This window comes from Nyctereutes procyonoides, unplaced genomic scaffold (genome assembly GCF_905146905.1).
Source record: "Nyctereutes procyonoides isolate TBG_1078 unplaced genomic scaffold, NYPRO_anot_genome, whole genome shotgun sequence".
Classification (NCBI taxonomy): Eukaryota; Metazoa; Chordata; class Mammalia; order Carnivora; family Canidae; genus Nyctereutes; species Nyctereutes procyonoides.
Window position 1 is genome coordinate 21,278,579 of NW_026575034.1, and position 16,033 is coordinate 21,294,611.

The 16,033-nt window shown below is 38.8% G+C and overlaps 1 protein-coding gene and 1 pseudogene across 1 annotated transcript; one reads left to right on the forward strand and one right to left on the reverse strand.

Annotated features, from left to right (window-relative positions):
- The first annotated feature begins 5,966 nt into the window (after window positions 1-5,966).
- Window positions 5,967-7,251, forward strand: LOC129505059 (intraflagellar transport protein 52 homolog; annotated as a pseudogene).
- A 4,805-nt stretch (window positions 7,252-12,056) lies between these two features.
- LOC129505060 (olfactory receptor 688-like) lies at window positions 12,057-13,022 on the reverse strand. The gene has a single exon (XM_055317990.1). It carries the CDS (start codon window positions 13,020-13,022, stop codon window positions 12,057-12,059), a length of 966 nt encoding a protein of 321 aa, XP_055173965.1.
- Window positions 13,023-16,033: the final 3,011 nt, after the last annotated feature.

The following is a 16,033-nucleotide window of genomic DNA, read 5'->3' on the forward strand; positions in this document are numbered from 1 at the left end:
ACACCTGCCCCCCGATGTTTCTAGCAGCAATGTCCACAATAGCCATTCTGTGAAAGGAGCCTTGGTGTCCATCGAAAGATGAATGGATAAAGATATTCTATATATACATACAATGGAATATCACTCAGCTGTCAGAAAGGATGCATACCCACCATTTGCTTCTATGTGGATTGAAGTGGAGGTTATTATGTGAGTGAAATAAGTCAACCGGAGAAGGTCAATCATCATATAGTTTCACTCACACGGGAATATAAGAAATAGTGAAAGGGATTATATGGAAAAGGAGATGAACTGTGTGGGAAAAATTAAAGAGGGAGACAAACCATGAAAGACTCCTAACTCTGGGAAAAAACAAAGGATTGCATAAATGTAGTTGGACAGGGGGTTGGTGTAACTGGATGATGGGCACTGAGGAGGGCTCTTGAGGGGATGAGCCCTGGGTTTTATACTATATGTTGCTAAGTAAATAAATAAAACAAATTTTAAAAAAGAATAATAATAATAAAAATCCAATGACTACTTTTATATAGGGTGAATTAGCTGCCCAAACTCATGCAGATATCAAACAGTGGAGTTCAATACAGGATACTGTGAAAAGCAGGAAAAAAATATAGTTTTGTTAAGAAATTCTGGAAAGGTTCAAAATAAAATTTCAGGATGTTGCTAGTGGTATAATATTTAGAAGGATGATCTATGGAATCAAGTAGATGGATACAGATTTGAATTTCAAGTCAGTTTCAAATCCTGTCACTCACATCACAACTACTAGCACCCAGTAGCACCATAACATACGGTGAGATGAAGGTTCCCAAGAGACCCAGCTCATCAGCTCCTCTTGGACTCCCAAACTAGGAGTATTCCCAGATAGCTTGGAGAAGGGGGTGGAACAGTGTGAGGAGTTACCTAAGATCACAAAACTCAGAAACTTTGTCTAAGTCTCCTGTGTGCCTGACACTATGGCAGCCAAGGGGTTTTCCTTGCACATTCCCCTGGCTCAAGAGCCCCACTGTCTGCAATATGGTCACATCAGAGCTCAGCAGCAACTCTTTGCCCTCATCCCCACATACAGTTCTTAACCCCTGCCCAGATGAAGAGACTGATGGAAGGTAAGGAAAGGCAAGTTGAGAAATCCAAGGACAGTGAACCAGATTCATAGACAGGGACAGAATCCTCAGAAGGGAACTACCTCCATTGAGTCCCATCCCAGTGTCTGTGATAGTGGCTGATTTACTTACTCCTGCAGGAGGTTCCATGAAGATGCCCTTAGGCTGGTTCTTAACTTCTGGGCTGCTTCCCCTCTCCTGGCTGTTGCTGTCTATGCTGGGCCTTTTGTTCCTCAGAGCAGATATGTCCCTCTCCTACCACTCCTGGGGGTTTGGATGTAAATCACAGCTCTGAAATCACCTGGTCTTGATGTGACTGCCCCCTCCCCCCTGCCCCATGCATAAAACATAGCACTCCTCAGTGTCACCCAACTCCCCCTGGGGCAGGTTGTCTCACTCCAGCAGGAAGGGCCCCAAGTGACTTTGGAGGCCTGCCTCAGCCACTCTGAGAACAAACCTAGGCCCAGGGCATGGGCCCAGCAGATGGACTGCTCTGTCAGGTTGAAATGTTGGAAGAGATCATGTTTGCCTTTCTTGTCTAGGCTTGGTTTCCTCTCCACTGACTCTAGCAAGTTGTCTATTCTTTTGTAATGGGACACAGGAGTTCTTCAGAATCACTGGGCTATGCAACGCCCCCCCATGAGAAACCACAGGATTTATGAAAAAAATGGAATTAGGAGCATAGTACTCAAAAATGTTATCAGTGACACGGAAAAAAGAAAACTAGTATAAACCTAGTATAGTTTGACACATATTAAAGTGTCAAAGTTTCATAAGAAATACAAATACTGCGATTAATATAATACTTTGTGAAGGACATGAAATTTGCTTGTGGAAGTGTGTGGAAGGGCTTCAGCTTGTGAGGTACGGTGAAGTGGTATAAAGAGCTTTGTCTGAACTCAAAAAGTTGTGAAGTGAGAGAAGGTAGCTGGTGGATGTTAGAAGTCTGTGTGTGTGTGTATGTGTGTGTCCTAGGATGCTTACTCTCAGCTTGATGCAATTTTCTGTGTTTGGATTGCACAAAGGCAAAAGTGAAATTCAGTTGTCCTCAAGTTGTTTCGTAGTGTATCACTGGTGTTGTGCATTCAAAACAAGTGATAGCAGAAGGGAAGGGACTGTATCTTCCTTTGCCTGTGTCAGTAGTCTTTTCCTAAATCTTTTAGCTCAATAATTGAAGATTCCAAGGACTGAGAACTTAAAAAAAAATCTCTATTGCACACACTTGTGCCTGAGTCCTTTCATGGCATTTCCCAGTTGCAACCTGCATTTCCAGGATCTGTCTTTCACTGACTCAATCTCTTGCAAGAGTCATCTTTGTATATTGCTCTCACTTCCTCACATTTTAAATCTGTGATCATCTAAAATCCGTCCTAGGGCAGCCCTGGTGGCTCAGTGGTTGAGCGCCTGCCTTTGGCCAGGGGCGTGATCCTAGAGACCCCAGATCTAGTCCCACGTCGGGCTCCCTGCATGGAGCCTGCTTCTCCCTCTGCCTGTGTCTCTGCCTCTCTCTCTCTCTCTCTCTCTCTCTCTCTGTGTCTCTCATGAATAAATAAATAAAATCTTAAAAAAATAAAATCTGTCCTATTGCTATATTGAAACTGCTTTTGCTAATAACTTCCGTATTGCCTAATTGAATGAGCGTTGAATTAGAGAGAGTCCCAATAGGGACTAGATGGCCCACTCAAAGTAAAACAATTAGAGAAGGATTTATGTATAAAGGGACTATTTATAAGGATGTCATCAGTAAAAGACTCTAAAAGATAATGCAGTGACCTTGGGTTAGTAACAGCACTTGTTACCAGCTTTAGATGTGAAGGGAGGAGTCACTAGATTTTTGAAGTAGGGAGTTGGCAGAGAGAAGATCACCTTGAAAGGAACTTTTTGATTGATGCTGAATTTATTCTATCTCTTCAGTCATGGATTATGTTTATTAACTTTGATGCCACTTTCTCATGTTGATTTTGCTCAAATATCTGGTTGTTTTTGGTGTTAAATTGCAACGTACAGGATGAGCAAGTAGAAGTTGAATTTATTTGTACACTAATGCCAACAATGGAGAAGAGAGCACAGATCAAGTATGAATACCGAGTTTCATTAACACAAAGGCAGAGCTGAGCTGGGGTAAGGTGTCAGGTGGAATGGGTTTAAGCCCTGGGGTGAGCAAGTGGAAAATGTACTGGAGGACTTCGGTGGGAGATTGATCAATGGGATGTGTCAAGCACATTGAATTATTCCTGAGATTGCCAATGTTTTTGTCTGTGATTAGGCCATCTGTGTTTGTTAATTGGCACCCTTAGAAATTAGACTGGTACACTTATAGGGACTGGGAGATAGGGTGCTATCTATTTCAGTGTTTACATTAGATAATTCCCAGGTTCTTGAGGACATTTCCTAGGATGCAAAACTGGCAAGAAGTTAGGACAAGATTTCTATACACTGTAAAGGGACACAGAAAGAACTTATAATTACAAATTTGCTCCAGCAAGTGCTCTAAGAAAACAAAGGACATTGGCCTATAGTCTTGCAGAAACTGTCTGAAGTTTAGCCATTTTGATCTCTTGGTTTTTTTCCTAGTAGGCAATCTCAGGAAGCTGCTGTATTTGATTGGTGCAGTACAGGAGATGTAGGGTGTGCTAATAGCTTGATTTATACTTGAGCTTATTCCCTGTGCTTCATGGGGTATGATTATAGCCATGTGGGTCACTGTCCTGTTTTCTGACCCAATTTTTAATATTCTGAGACATCCACCACAGTTTCTTGACTTTTGGCCTATTTCTTCAGGAATGTATGTGCAGGAGGACAGACCTGCCTACTACCCTGAGCTGCTCATTTATCAGCAGCTTGATTTTTCTCATGGCTCTCTGCTTCTTGTAGCATCAGGGATCTCTGAATCTGATTCAGCATTATTTTTGTGGCATTTTTTCCTGTGCACCTTTTGGGCTTCTATCATTCTTTCACAGTAATCTTTCATCTTTTAGAATTGCCTCGTGTTTCTGTTTCATAAAACACTCTCCATTTGTTATTATGCGTTGATTTATTTTTGAATATCTTGTCAGTATTGATAGGTTTTAGAGTTGGAGGAGGAAGGGAGTGCTAAGTTTCTCATGTTGATCCAGAGATCTTTGCAACTTTTTTACTCTTTAGAATTTTTGAGATTTTCTTCATGACTTATAATTTTATCAATGTCTGAGAATAAGACATGCCAAGAACATGATGTACATTATCTGTTATTACTGAGTGTTAGCTATTCAACGTTCATTCAAATCCACCTTTGTATAACTTTCCTTTATCATAGATACTGGAAAGCTAAAGTACTTGGGAATCTTCTCTGCTATTAGATATGAACATCAGATTAATTTCTTACCAATCACATATAAAGGTCTGTGGAAGCTTCCTTTTCCATCTTTTCTTTTTTGTTTGGAGTTGAATGTTGAGGATGGTGGTTATTGCTTTGAATGGCAGAGCAGAAAAATAGAAAAAGCCTTGTCTTTTGTTGGTATAATGGAAGTGTCATAACAACTCTGAACTTCTGATTCTCTCTCTCTCTGTGTGTGTGTGTGTGATGAGAGAAATAAACTTCAGTCTGGTTAAGCCACTATAATCTAGTGTCTCTTATACAGCTAAACATAATCCTAATGAATTCTTGACTAATATTAGTGAGGCACACGTTTCCCTTCTTGATATTTCACTGGTTATGTAGGCCAGTATATTGTTAGAATACTACTGGCTTCTGTTCACCCTTCACCCTCTTTCCAGAGTAGGAGTGTCTCGATATGAGTAAGTAATATAAAGAAGAAAAATGATGGGCATGTAGAGCTCAGTCTCTTTTTCTCTTCTTGTTTCTGTAACATGCATCTCTGTGGTTCGCAGCCATATGGTAACTCCAGGTTTTTTTTTTTTTTAAGATTTAATTTATTTATTCATGAGAGACAGAGAGGCAGATACAGGTAGAAGGAGAAGCAGGTTCCCTGCAGGGAGCCCAATCTGGAATTTGATCCCTGGACTGGGAATCACACCCTGAGTCCAAGGCAGACACTCAACTCCTGAGCCACCCAGGCATCCCAGTAACTCCAGTTGTAAATAAAGGTCTTATGTCTGCAGTGTCCTATGTCTCAGTAGTTTGGGAGAGTCCGTTTGATTAAAGAAATTGTTAGCATTCAAAATGCATGTTTAGACACAAAAATTCTCAAGAAAATATTAGCAACAGAATTCGGCAATGCATAAAAATGATTATATGTTTTAATTAGGTGTGTTTTATCTCTGAAATACAAGATTGATTTAACATCTGAAAATCAATGTACTATGCCATATCAATGGAATATAAACCCAAACCACATGATCATCTCAGGATGTAGAAAAAGCACTTGACAAAATCTAATACTCCTTCAAGATAAAAATATTTACAAGCTAGGAATAGAAGGGAAAACCCTCAACCTCAACCTGTTAAAGGGCCTCTATTAAAACCCCACAACTAACACACTGATGATGTAAGATTGAATGTTTTCCCTCTAAGATCAGGAATGAAATACAGATATCTGTTCCCACCACTTCTATTCAACATTATACTAAGGTTCTATCCAAGATAGAAGGAAAAAACTGAAATAAAAGACATTCTGGGGACACTTGGATGGCTCAGTCAGTCAAGCATCTGCCTTTGGCTCAGGTCATGATCTCAGGGTCCTGGGATCAAGCCCAGTGTCAGGCTCCCTGCTCAGTGTTGAGCCTGCTTTTCTCTCTCCTCTCTGCTCATGATCTCTCTTGCTATCTCTCTTTTTCTCAAATAAATAAATAAAATCTTAAAAAAAAAATTCTGATGCTGGGCAGAGTCAGGTGAAGATGGTGGTCACTGGGCCTCAGGTAACCATGGAGAAAGAGCTTCGGATCACCATTCTTTTCAATGCATAGAAGAAAGAAGTATATACCATCAACAATGGCTATAAATCCATGCAGAGAAGACTTCAGAGTAATTGGAAGACTCAGAGCTTAAAAGATGAAATCACATCTGAGAAGCTAATTGGAGTAAAACTGGGCCAAAGGAAAAATTTACTGCAGCTGAGTTTGAAGTCCTGAAGAAATACCTTCATGGTGGTGGTGATATCCTTGTGATGCTAAGAGAGGGGGAGAATCCAGATTTGACACCAATATTAACTTTCTCCTAGAATAATATGGGATCATGGTTAATAATGATGCTGTGGTTAGAAATGTATATTATAAGTATTTCCATCCTAAAGAAGCTCTAGTTTCCAATGGAGTCCTGAATAGGGAAATTAGCCGAGCTGCAGGGAACACTGTGCCTGGAATCATTGATGAGGAAAGCAATGAAAACTATGCTCAGGCTCTCACCTTTGTCTATCCTTTTGGTGCCACATTGAGTGTCATGGAACCAGCAGTGGCTGTTCTGTCCACAGGCTCTATGTATCACTTAACAGACCCATTCTGGCTTTCTGTCACTCGAAGAACCAAGGTGGGAAGCTGGTAGTCCTTGGCTCATGTCACATGTTCAGTGACTAATATTAGGATAAAGAAGAAAGCAGCAAAATCATGGATGTTGTTTTCCAGTGGCTCACAATGGGAGACATCCACCTAAACCAGATCGATGCTAAGGACCCAGAGATTTCTGACAACATGATGCTGCCCAGCAGACACCCTGTCAGAGCAGCTTCGAGTGTGTCTCCTGGAGGGCAATGAGAACCCGAGACACTTTACCATCCTCTTCAACCTGTTCATTTACCAACTGGATACCACTTCCCTCCCCAAGGTCATGAAGGCCCATGAACAGCTGAATGCGAAACATGAACCTCTCCAGCTCATCCAACCTCAGTTTGAGAGGCCACTGCCAGCCCTTCAGCCAGTGGTTTTCTTTCCCTGTTTCAGTTTCCTCCACTGGAGCTATTTGACTTAGATGAGACATTTTCTTCTGAGAAGGCCCGCCTTGTTCAGATTACCAATAAATGTACTGAAGAAGACCTGGAATTCTATGTCAGAAAGTGTGGTGACATTCTTGGAGTAACTAATAAACTACCAAAGGACCAACAAGATGCCAAACATATTCTTTTGAGCATATCTTCTTCCAAGTGGTGAGTTCAAGAAATTGAACCAGGAACATGACACTGATACAAGGGAGCCAGCATTCCAGAACAATTTCTGAGTATCATGCCTCTTGAAGCATCTTCTGCCTCCTGATTCTCTTTGTAAATTATTTTTGAATTGTTTTTCAAATCCTTACAAAATTGTCTATACACTCTGTAACCCATGAGTTATAGGTCTGTGCACCTCCTGTAGTGACTACATTTCTAAAAAGATCCTTGTGTAAGATTTCCATTTTTAAAATTAAATCTGACAGAACCTGTACTTAAAAAAAAAGACATTCTAATTGTAAAGGAAAGAGTAAAACTATCTCTATTTGAAGACAACATAATCTTTTTAAAAAAGATTTTATTTATTTATTCATGAGAGACACACAGTGAGAGAGGCAGAGACATAGGCAGAGGAAGAAGCAGGCTCCCAACAAGGGACTTGATGTGGGACTGATGTGGGACTTGATCCCAAGACCCAGGGCTACAACCTGAGCCAAAAGCAGACATTCAACCACTGAGCCACCCAGGCACCCCAACAACATAATCTTGTATGTAGAAGATCCACTCAAAACTATTAGAACTATTATAACTAATTAATGAGTTTAGCAGGGTTGCAGGATATGAAGTCATTTGTACAAAAATTATTTGTATTTTTTACACTATTAATGGACTACTCAAAACTGAAATAAAACAATTACATTGAAAACATAAATAATGAAATATCTAGGAGTAAATGTAATAAAAGGAATAAAAAGTGTGTACTCTGAAAACAACAAAACATTTTGAAGAAATTAAAGATGAACTAAATAAAGGTAATGATATCTTGTGTTCATGGATTAGAAGTATTAATATCATTGAGATGGCAATACTCCTCAAATAGATCCATAGATTCCATGAAATCCCTATCAAAATCCCAACTGCCTTTTTGGCAGAAATGGACAAGTTCATCCTAAAATTCACATGGAAATTCAAGGTACTAAGAACAGCTAAACAATCTTAAAAAAGAACAAAGTTGGAGGACTCACACTTCAAATTTACTACACAGTTATAGTAATCAAAACAGGATGGTATTGATATAGGGATATGCATATAATTCAGTGGAATAGAATTGAGAATTCAGAAATAAACTTTCACACTTATGATTAACTGGTTTTCAACAAATTTATCAAATCAATTCAATGGAAGGAATAGTCTTTTCAACAGATGATACTCGGATAATTGGATATCCACATGCAAAAGGGTGCAGTTGGACCCTTTCCTCACACATCATATATAATATGTGAGAACTAAAACTATAAAACCCTTAGAAGATAATGTAGAAACAAATATTTATGACATTGGGTTAGGCAAAACCTATGAAACCAAAAGAACAATCAAACAAAGAAAATATATAAATTTAATGTTATCAAAATTAAAAATATCCATGCTTCAAAGGATACCAGCAAGGCATTCAAAAGACAACCTACAGAATAAGAGAATATACATGCAAATGCAAATCATGTATCTGATCAGGAACTTGTATGTAGAATATTCAAGGAACTCTTACAATTCAATAACAAAAGGACAAACCAACCAACTAAAAATCCAGTTCAAAAATGGGAAAAAGATTGAATGAACATTTCTCTAAAGAAGTGATACATATGGTCAATAAGCATAACATCATTAGCCATCAGGAAGTGCAAATCCAAACCACAAAGGAATACCACTTCACATCAACTAGAATGCCTATCATCAAAAAGGGTAGATAATAGCAAATGAGAAATGGACTTTTTTTTTTTTTTTTTTTTTGGAGAGAGAGAGAGGGAGCCTGCATATGATTGAGGAGGGAGTGAGGGGTGAGGCAGAGTGAGAGGAAGAGAGTCTTAAGCTGGTCATGAAGCCTGACTCAGAGCTTGATCTCATGGCCCTGAGACCATGACCTGAGCCAAAATTAAGAATCAGATGCTTCACCAACTGAGCCACCCAGGCACCCCCAAAATTAACTCTTTATTGCAGAATGATCTTAGATTTTTAGAATTGTGTTAGTTGTGAAGATAGTGTAGAGTTCCCATATATTGCCACTCTCAGTTTCTCTTTTATTAATTATTTATCTGGTACAGTACATTTTTCACCTTTAATGACCAATATTTGATACAATATTAACTAGAGTACATACTTTATTCAATTTTTTTTTTTTTTAGTTTTCACTTAATGTCTTTTTTCTGTTCTGGGATTCCACCAGGACATAATATCACATTTAGAAACATTTTGATTGATGGTTTTCTTTTTTTTTTTAATTTTTTTAATTTTTTTATTTTTTTTTTATTTATTTATGATAGTCACAGAGAGAGAGATAGGCAGAGACACAGGCAGAGGGAGAAGCAGGCTCCATGTACCGGGAGCCCGACGTGGGACTCGATCCCGGATCTCCAGGATCACGCCCTGGGCCAAAGGCAGGCACCAAACCGCTGCGCCACCCAGGGATCCCTGATTGATGGTTTTCTTATGATTAGATCAAGGTTATGTGTTTTTGTAGAAAAACCATAGGGGTAAAATGATGCTATTCTCATCATATTATATCAAAGAGACTTATTATGAACATGATGTATCATATTGATATAAACTTGATCAACTAACTGACATAGTGTTTGTTGGGTTTCTTCATTTGTAAACTTATTATTTCTCCCACTTCCCATACTGTGCTCTTTGGAGAGAAGTAAGGAATTATGTTTCACCTATTTCAGGGTGATGTATGTACATAAATTATTTGGAAATTTTTTACATGGAAGACTTGTCTATTATTCTCCATTCATTTATTTATTGCATCATCCATTTATATCAGTGTGGACTTACGGTATTTATTTTGTACACTGGGTATTAACTGAGTACTAGGACTTCTGATGTGTAAAAAACTTAGAAGTTACAAGAAGAAACGTTAGGAAAAAGGAATATTAATAATTTTTCTTGTATTGATCAGGGAACTGATTATTGCCAGGCAAAATGCCACCCTAAAATTTGGTGAGATACAAAAACACTGGTTTTCCTATCTGGTTACTTAGAGAAGAAGCTGTTGGAGTGACAAACTGGTAGGAAGAGTTCAAAGGTAATTTTGAAATAATCAGGAGCTACAGTCTTAGAGAGGCCCCACACTTTATAGCCAGCAAACTCAGCAGATTCTCCTAGTAAAGATCCAAGAGGACACTCGTGGCAGGGGGAGGGGAAAAGTTAACATTGTGAAATAATCCCAGAGCATTTTCCATGATAAAGGTTTTGTCTCCAGGAGAAGAGACTTATTAGAGCCATACCCAATTTAGGGGAACTGTATTCCTCTGACTCCAGGAAGTCAGTTAATCCTGTGACCTCAGTTCTCTGATGGGTCCAAGAAAAGTGGTTAGTTTTCCATTTGTCCAGTTTTATCTTGATGTAAGAATGTGAGTGACAACTTCTGAGTTTCCTTTACAAGTTGCAGCAAAAGGAAGTCTCTTATTCTCACATAATTTTTACTGATTTCTTAGTTCTCTAAAATCTCTATAACCCTTTAAAGATTTGTCCATCATCTCTACTTGTTCTCACCAGGAATCTTTGAATTATCCTCTCAGCCATTAATAGAGATGAAATCCAACCTCTTGGAGGGCCAGATTAAAAGAGATTCTAGTATCTTTCTTTTAGGGCTTATTTTTTTTTCTCCCTGAAATATCAAAGGATCTCAAGGACTGGTCCAAATATCACATGGAAACAGTAAAAGGCTTTGACCTATCCATTAGCGCACTACTCTTTGTCAGTTGTCAGTGCTTTTGTTTTTGGTATATAGGATCACAATTAAAAACAGGTGAAAGCCCATGGTCCAATTCTGCCTTGACATTAGATATAAAACTCTATCTAACTTGCTCTGTTCAAAGGAAAGATGATTCAATTCCTTAAGGATTAATGTGAGAATTTTATCCTCACATTTGAGCTTCCAAATTTACTGGCATAAATTAGGATTCACTTTGAAAAGTCTGCCGTAATGCCATGTGATTGGGTCAGCATGAAACCCAATCATATCCACATATTATCTTGAGTCAGCATTGCACCCTTACTGATATATACTCTGGCATTGAAATAAATAAAAAAAAATTGACCAATTTTCCCCAAACATATATCATTTCTCTTATGGGAAAAGTTTCTCTTTAGGTACTTTTGGTGTCCTTTATACTTTCAGTAAACCGATGGATATCATTGGGATTTTCTCAATTCAGTAGAGAAATTCAAGTAATGTTGAATGATAACAAAAAGCAGTTGCAATATTCCTCTTTGGACTCTAATGAAAATAAACTCAAGAGTTGGTAAAGATTTTATAAAGTAACAAAATACTGTCAAGTTCTTGACTTACATTTATATAACAGGATCTTCTAGGTTGACTCGAGAGGATTTAAAATGTGTTGTGTTGGACAGGAAAATTGATGTCAACTTTTAAATGGAATATTCTTTTATTAAAAGACAAGTGATTTAAAATTTTACTTGGATATCATTCTTTCTTATTGTCAATTTATGTTTTTAAAAGTTAGTAGCAAGGTTGAATAGAGAGAAAGGGGTTAAGAACAGGGTCTGCTTGGATTTTAATGTCACTGTCAACTTCTTTTCCATTGGACTTGGGCAAGTTTCTCAGTAACAATTGTGTCATCTAAATAACAATTGTATTTGTTTCATAGGATTGTTATGCAATTATATGAATTAATATTTGTGAACTGTTTACAGTGCTTGGAACTTAGTATATGCTGTATAAAACAGGTGAATTAATTTGAATTGATGTTCTTAGCAATTGGGAGACATGGAATTGTAATCCAGGGCTGTTTTACTCCAAAGCCTGTGCTCTTTCTGTAATACCAGTTATAAAAACCAGCAATTTAAAGCTGGCTCACTTCCTGGACACATTGTCACCCAAACCAAGCACCCTCTGGAAGCCCACTCTCAGCTCCTGAGTCCGGAGGGCATAAACCATGGGGTTAAAGGCTGGGGGCATGATACTGTGCAGCACATTGAAGAGAGCAGGGATAAGGGGGACCTTTCTTCCTGCCAGCTGGGTGACAGACACCACAATAACAGCCGTGTAGAAAAAGAGAATGAGGATGAGATGGGAGCTACAGGTACTCAGGGCCTTTGATGTTGCTTTAGCAGAGTTCAGCCTCAGCACTGAGCGAATAATCAAAGCATAGGAAGCAAAGACCAGACCCATGTCACCCCCAACCATAACCCATACCAAGGCCAACTGGTAAAATCTGTTAATAGTGATGTCATCACAGGCCAGACTAGTGACCCCCAAATTAGAGCATAGACAGTGGTCAATTTCGTTCCTGGAGCAATAGTGTCTCTGGGCAGCCAATACAGGCACTGGGAGGGTCAACAGGCCATTCCTGAGCACCATGGACAGTGTGACTTTGATCACAAAAGCCTCAGTGAGTATGGAGGGGTACCGAAGGGGGTAAGAAATGGCTACATATCTATCGATAGCCATGCAGAGGAAGATGCCTGACTCCATGCCCATAAAAGAGTGGATGGCATAGATCTGAGCAAAGCACTCAGGGAGGCTGATGGCCTTGGCATCAAACCAGAGAATGGCCAGGATCTTGGGTATGATAGTGGTAGCCAGGCCAATGTCCACTATAGCCAAGACACCAAGGAACCAATACATGGGCTGGTGCAGGGAAGGCTCAAGTTGGATGGTGATTAAGATGAGGATGTTAGCACAAAGAGCTAAGATGTAGAGCAGAGCCAGGGGCAGAGAGAGCCAGTGCTGCCACTCATGAATGCCTGGGAGCCCCAGGAGGATGAATTCAGGTACTTGAAACCTGGAGCTATTGCTTATACTCAGGGTGATATCCATATTATGGAATGTCTTCTTCTCAGCATCTGCCTATGGATTAAGAGAAGCAAGGACAGTCTATGGTTAGCTTAGGTGAATGTCAAAATTTGTGTACAGGTGTAAGATTCACCAATAGTAATTCAATCCTTTGAAATATAATGTATCCTTTATCTCCTTGAGATTCTGGGGAAAGTTTACCTAAGAATAAAAAAAGGTCCAATATAGATAATAAGATTAAAAATGTAATATAATAAAAGTAGAGATTCACTGATTTTATGTGCTGGAAATCCGGTATGGTAATTTGTTTTCTCACAGTTTTGTAAGCTAGAAGCCCAAAATCAAGGTGTTGGTAGTCCTGGTTTCTTCTAAGTCCCTTCTTGTTGACTTTTAGATAGCTATCTTCTGGTGTCTTCATATCATCCACTCTTTGTGAATGCACATGTCCAAATTTACTCTTCTTAAGAACACTAGTCACATTGGATTAGGGCCTGTGGTCAAGATTCATTTTAACTCAATTACCTCTTTAAAGACGTTTTCTACAAAGCTGTTAATTCTGAGGTACTAGAGATTATAATTTCAATGCATGAATTGAGGGATACAATTGAGCCAAAACAAGTAAGTAAAGTTGGAGAGTAGAGGTGATGTCTCCATTCCTGGGGATCTTCAGCAAGAGAATAAGTAGCTGCAATTAGAGCTCTGATCAGTCTTTCTAAGTGCCTTGTTGCTGGAAAATAGTTTTTGACATAAAGCACTTCATTTAATTTTCACCATATATAAATGTTATTCATATGAGGAAATGGACTGAATGATTTGTCTATATAAGGATCATGTATTGAAATCACTAATAAGTGTCAAAGCTACAGTAAAATTTTAATGTTATGCATTTAAATCCAACATTCCTTCCATAAAATCTTAGTGGATACGTCAGTACCCTATAGAATAGCATGTTTCCTCTTCTGATTATTAAAGTAATGTTAAAATACCTAGAGTTGTATTTTTAAATCACCAATTTTATTAACAAAAGATAGAAGGAGGGACAAGTGGCAATAAACTTTTATTTTTTTTCAAGATTTTATTTAAATTCAAATTAGTTCACATATAGTGTACTATTAATTTCAGGAAAGAATTTAGTGACTTGTCAGTTGCATAGAACACTCAGTGCTCAGTACATCAAGTATCCTTCTTGATGCCTATCACCCAATCACCCTACACCCCTAGCCCCCTCCCCTCCAGCAAGCCTCAGTTTGTTTCCAAGAGTTAAGAATCTCTTATGGTTTGCTTTTCTGTTTTCATCTTATTTTCTTTTCCTTCCCTTCCCTATGTTCATCTGTTTTATTTCTTAAATTCCAAGTGACAATAAACTTTTAACAAGCTATATTTCTGTATGGTACAAGTTGGAAACACAGCATACATTTTTTTTTTTTTTGCACATAAACATTTTTTTTCTTTGTCTAAGGAATTTCATGGCTTACCCTTGGCCCTTTCACACTTGGTCCTCTTCATTTTTACATTCTTGATTTCATTAATTCTTTAATCTTTGGAAAACTTTTCAAATAAGTGTACCAAAAAGTGTATTTAAGAGACGAATGTCAGCAAAATGGTGGACTAGGAACCTCTAGGTCCTTGTTCTACTACAGAACACCAAGCAACAGATTGACCAAAATAGCTTTGTGGAAGTTTTAGAAACTGAGAAACTAAGTCAGGATCTATAGGAAACAGGTAAGTGCCCAACCAAGGAAATGCTACACTCAAAATTGCAGAAATTTTCATGGCATTTTTCCCCTCTTTCTTGCCTCACTCTCTCCTTTGTGCAAGGTGGTACACACAGGAGGAATCCACCCAAGTCTTAGTTCCTCTCTTGAGATATAAAGTAAAAAGTGTTTGTAAGGGCTTCTGACTGGAAAATCCCACCCTTTTGAGGTTGTCCGTGATTCCTGCCTTTTTTTTAAAATTAAGATTGTATTTATTTATTCGAGGGAGAGAGAGAGAGAGAGAGCAAGCACACAAGCAGGGGCAGTAGCAGAGGGAGCAGGAGAAGCAGGCTCCCCACTGAGCAGGGAACCCAATGCAGAGCTGGATCCCAGGACTCTGGAACCATGACCTGAGTGGAAGGCATATGCTTAACCTACTGAGCCACCCAGGAGCCCACCCGGTTCTATTTTCTGATCATAGACCTTAGTCTTTATAAAAGTGAAGAGCTTGTGAGAGGAAGGTACTGGAAGTGAAGAATCGAATAAGGAAAGCCAGCCATGGAAGCCAAAGATAAGACACTAATCAAATTCAGAGATCAGGACAGAAATACTGGAATTTGGGACACACCCATCCCCTCACCTCTTGGAATGTATATTATTGGTTGGTTTCCTTTCCAATAGGATCTTTGAAAAGGTTCTCTCAGACAAGCACTGCTTTCTGTAGCTGCTTCAGCTGTCTGTATTCAGTCATTTGTTGTTCAGATCTGTAGCTTTGTTTGACATCTCTGGAGTGGAGTTTTAGAATAAGGTGCTGGGGATGCTCTGGTTTTGTGTGCAGCTATATAAACCCTCACCACTCTATTCTAAGCATCCTCCTGGGTCTAATGCTTTTTTTATTTTGAAATGGGAAAAGGGCTCCAGTGCCCTTAGGGTTTAGCTGAGTAATTTCAGGAAGTAGATCCATTCAACACTAATCTCAGAGCAGCCCACCAGATGGACAGCTTTCTATTCCAGACTCCCCAGAGCTTAACTCACTCTTCTCTGACAAATAATGCCCTTCAGATTAAAGGACATTTCTGAAGAATCCCCCCTTCAAGTATATCTTTCCTTCATATTCCTTCTAGAGATTGCCCCATCTATTTTCCCCTTCACAAACTTTGTGAGTAACCTCTTTATTTTGTTAACTCTTCCTCATCTCCTTAATACTTATTTCACAGTTTAATTTTTATTTCAACATTGCACAGAAATTATTCTTGCTAATGCTTGCTCTCAAATTGCCAAAAATAATGGATTTAGAATGTCATCTTACCTGAGCTCTTTCTAGTATTTGTCTGTGTTGAT

Coding starts and splice junctions, on each gene's coding strand:
- LOC129505060 (XM_055317990.1), bottom strand. CDS start 13,022: ATGGATATCACCCTGAGTATAAGCAATAGCTCCAGGTTTCAAGTACCT.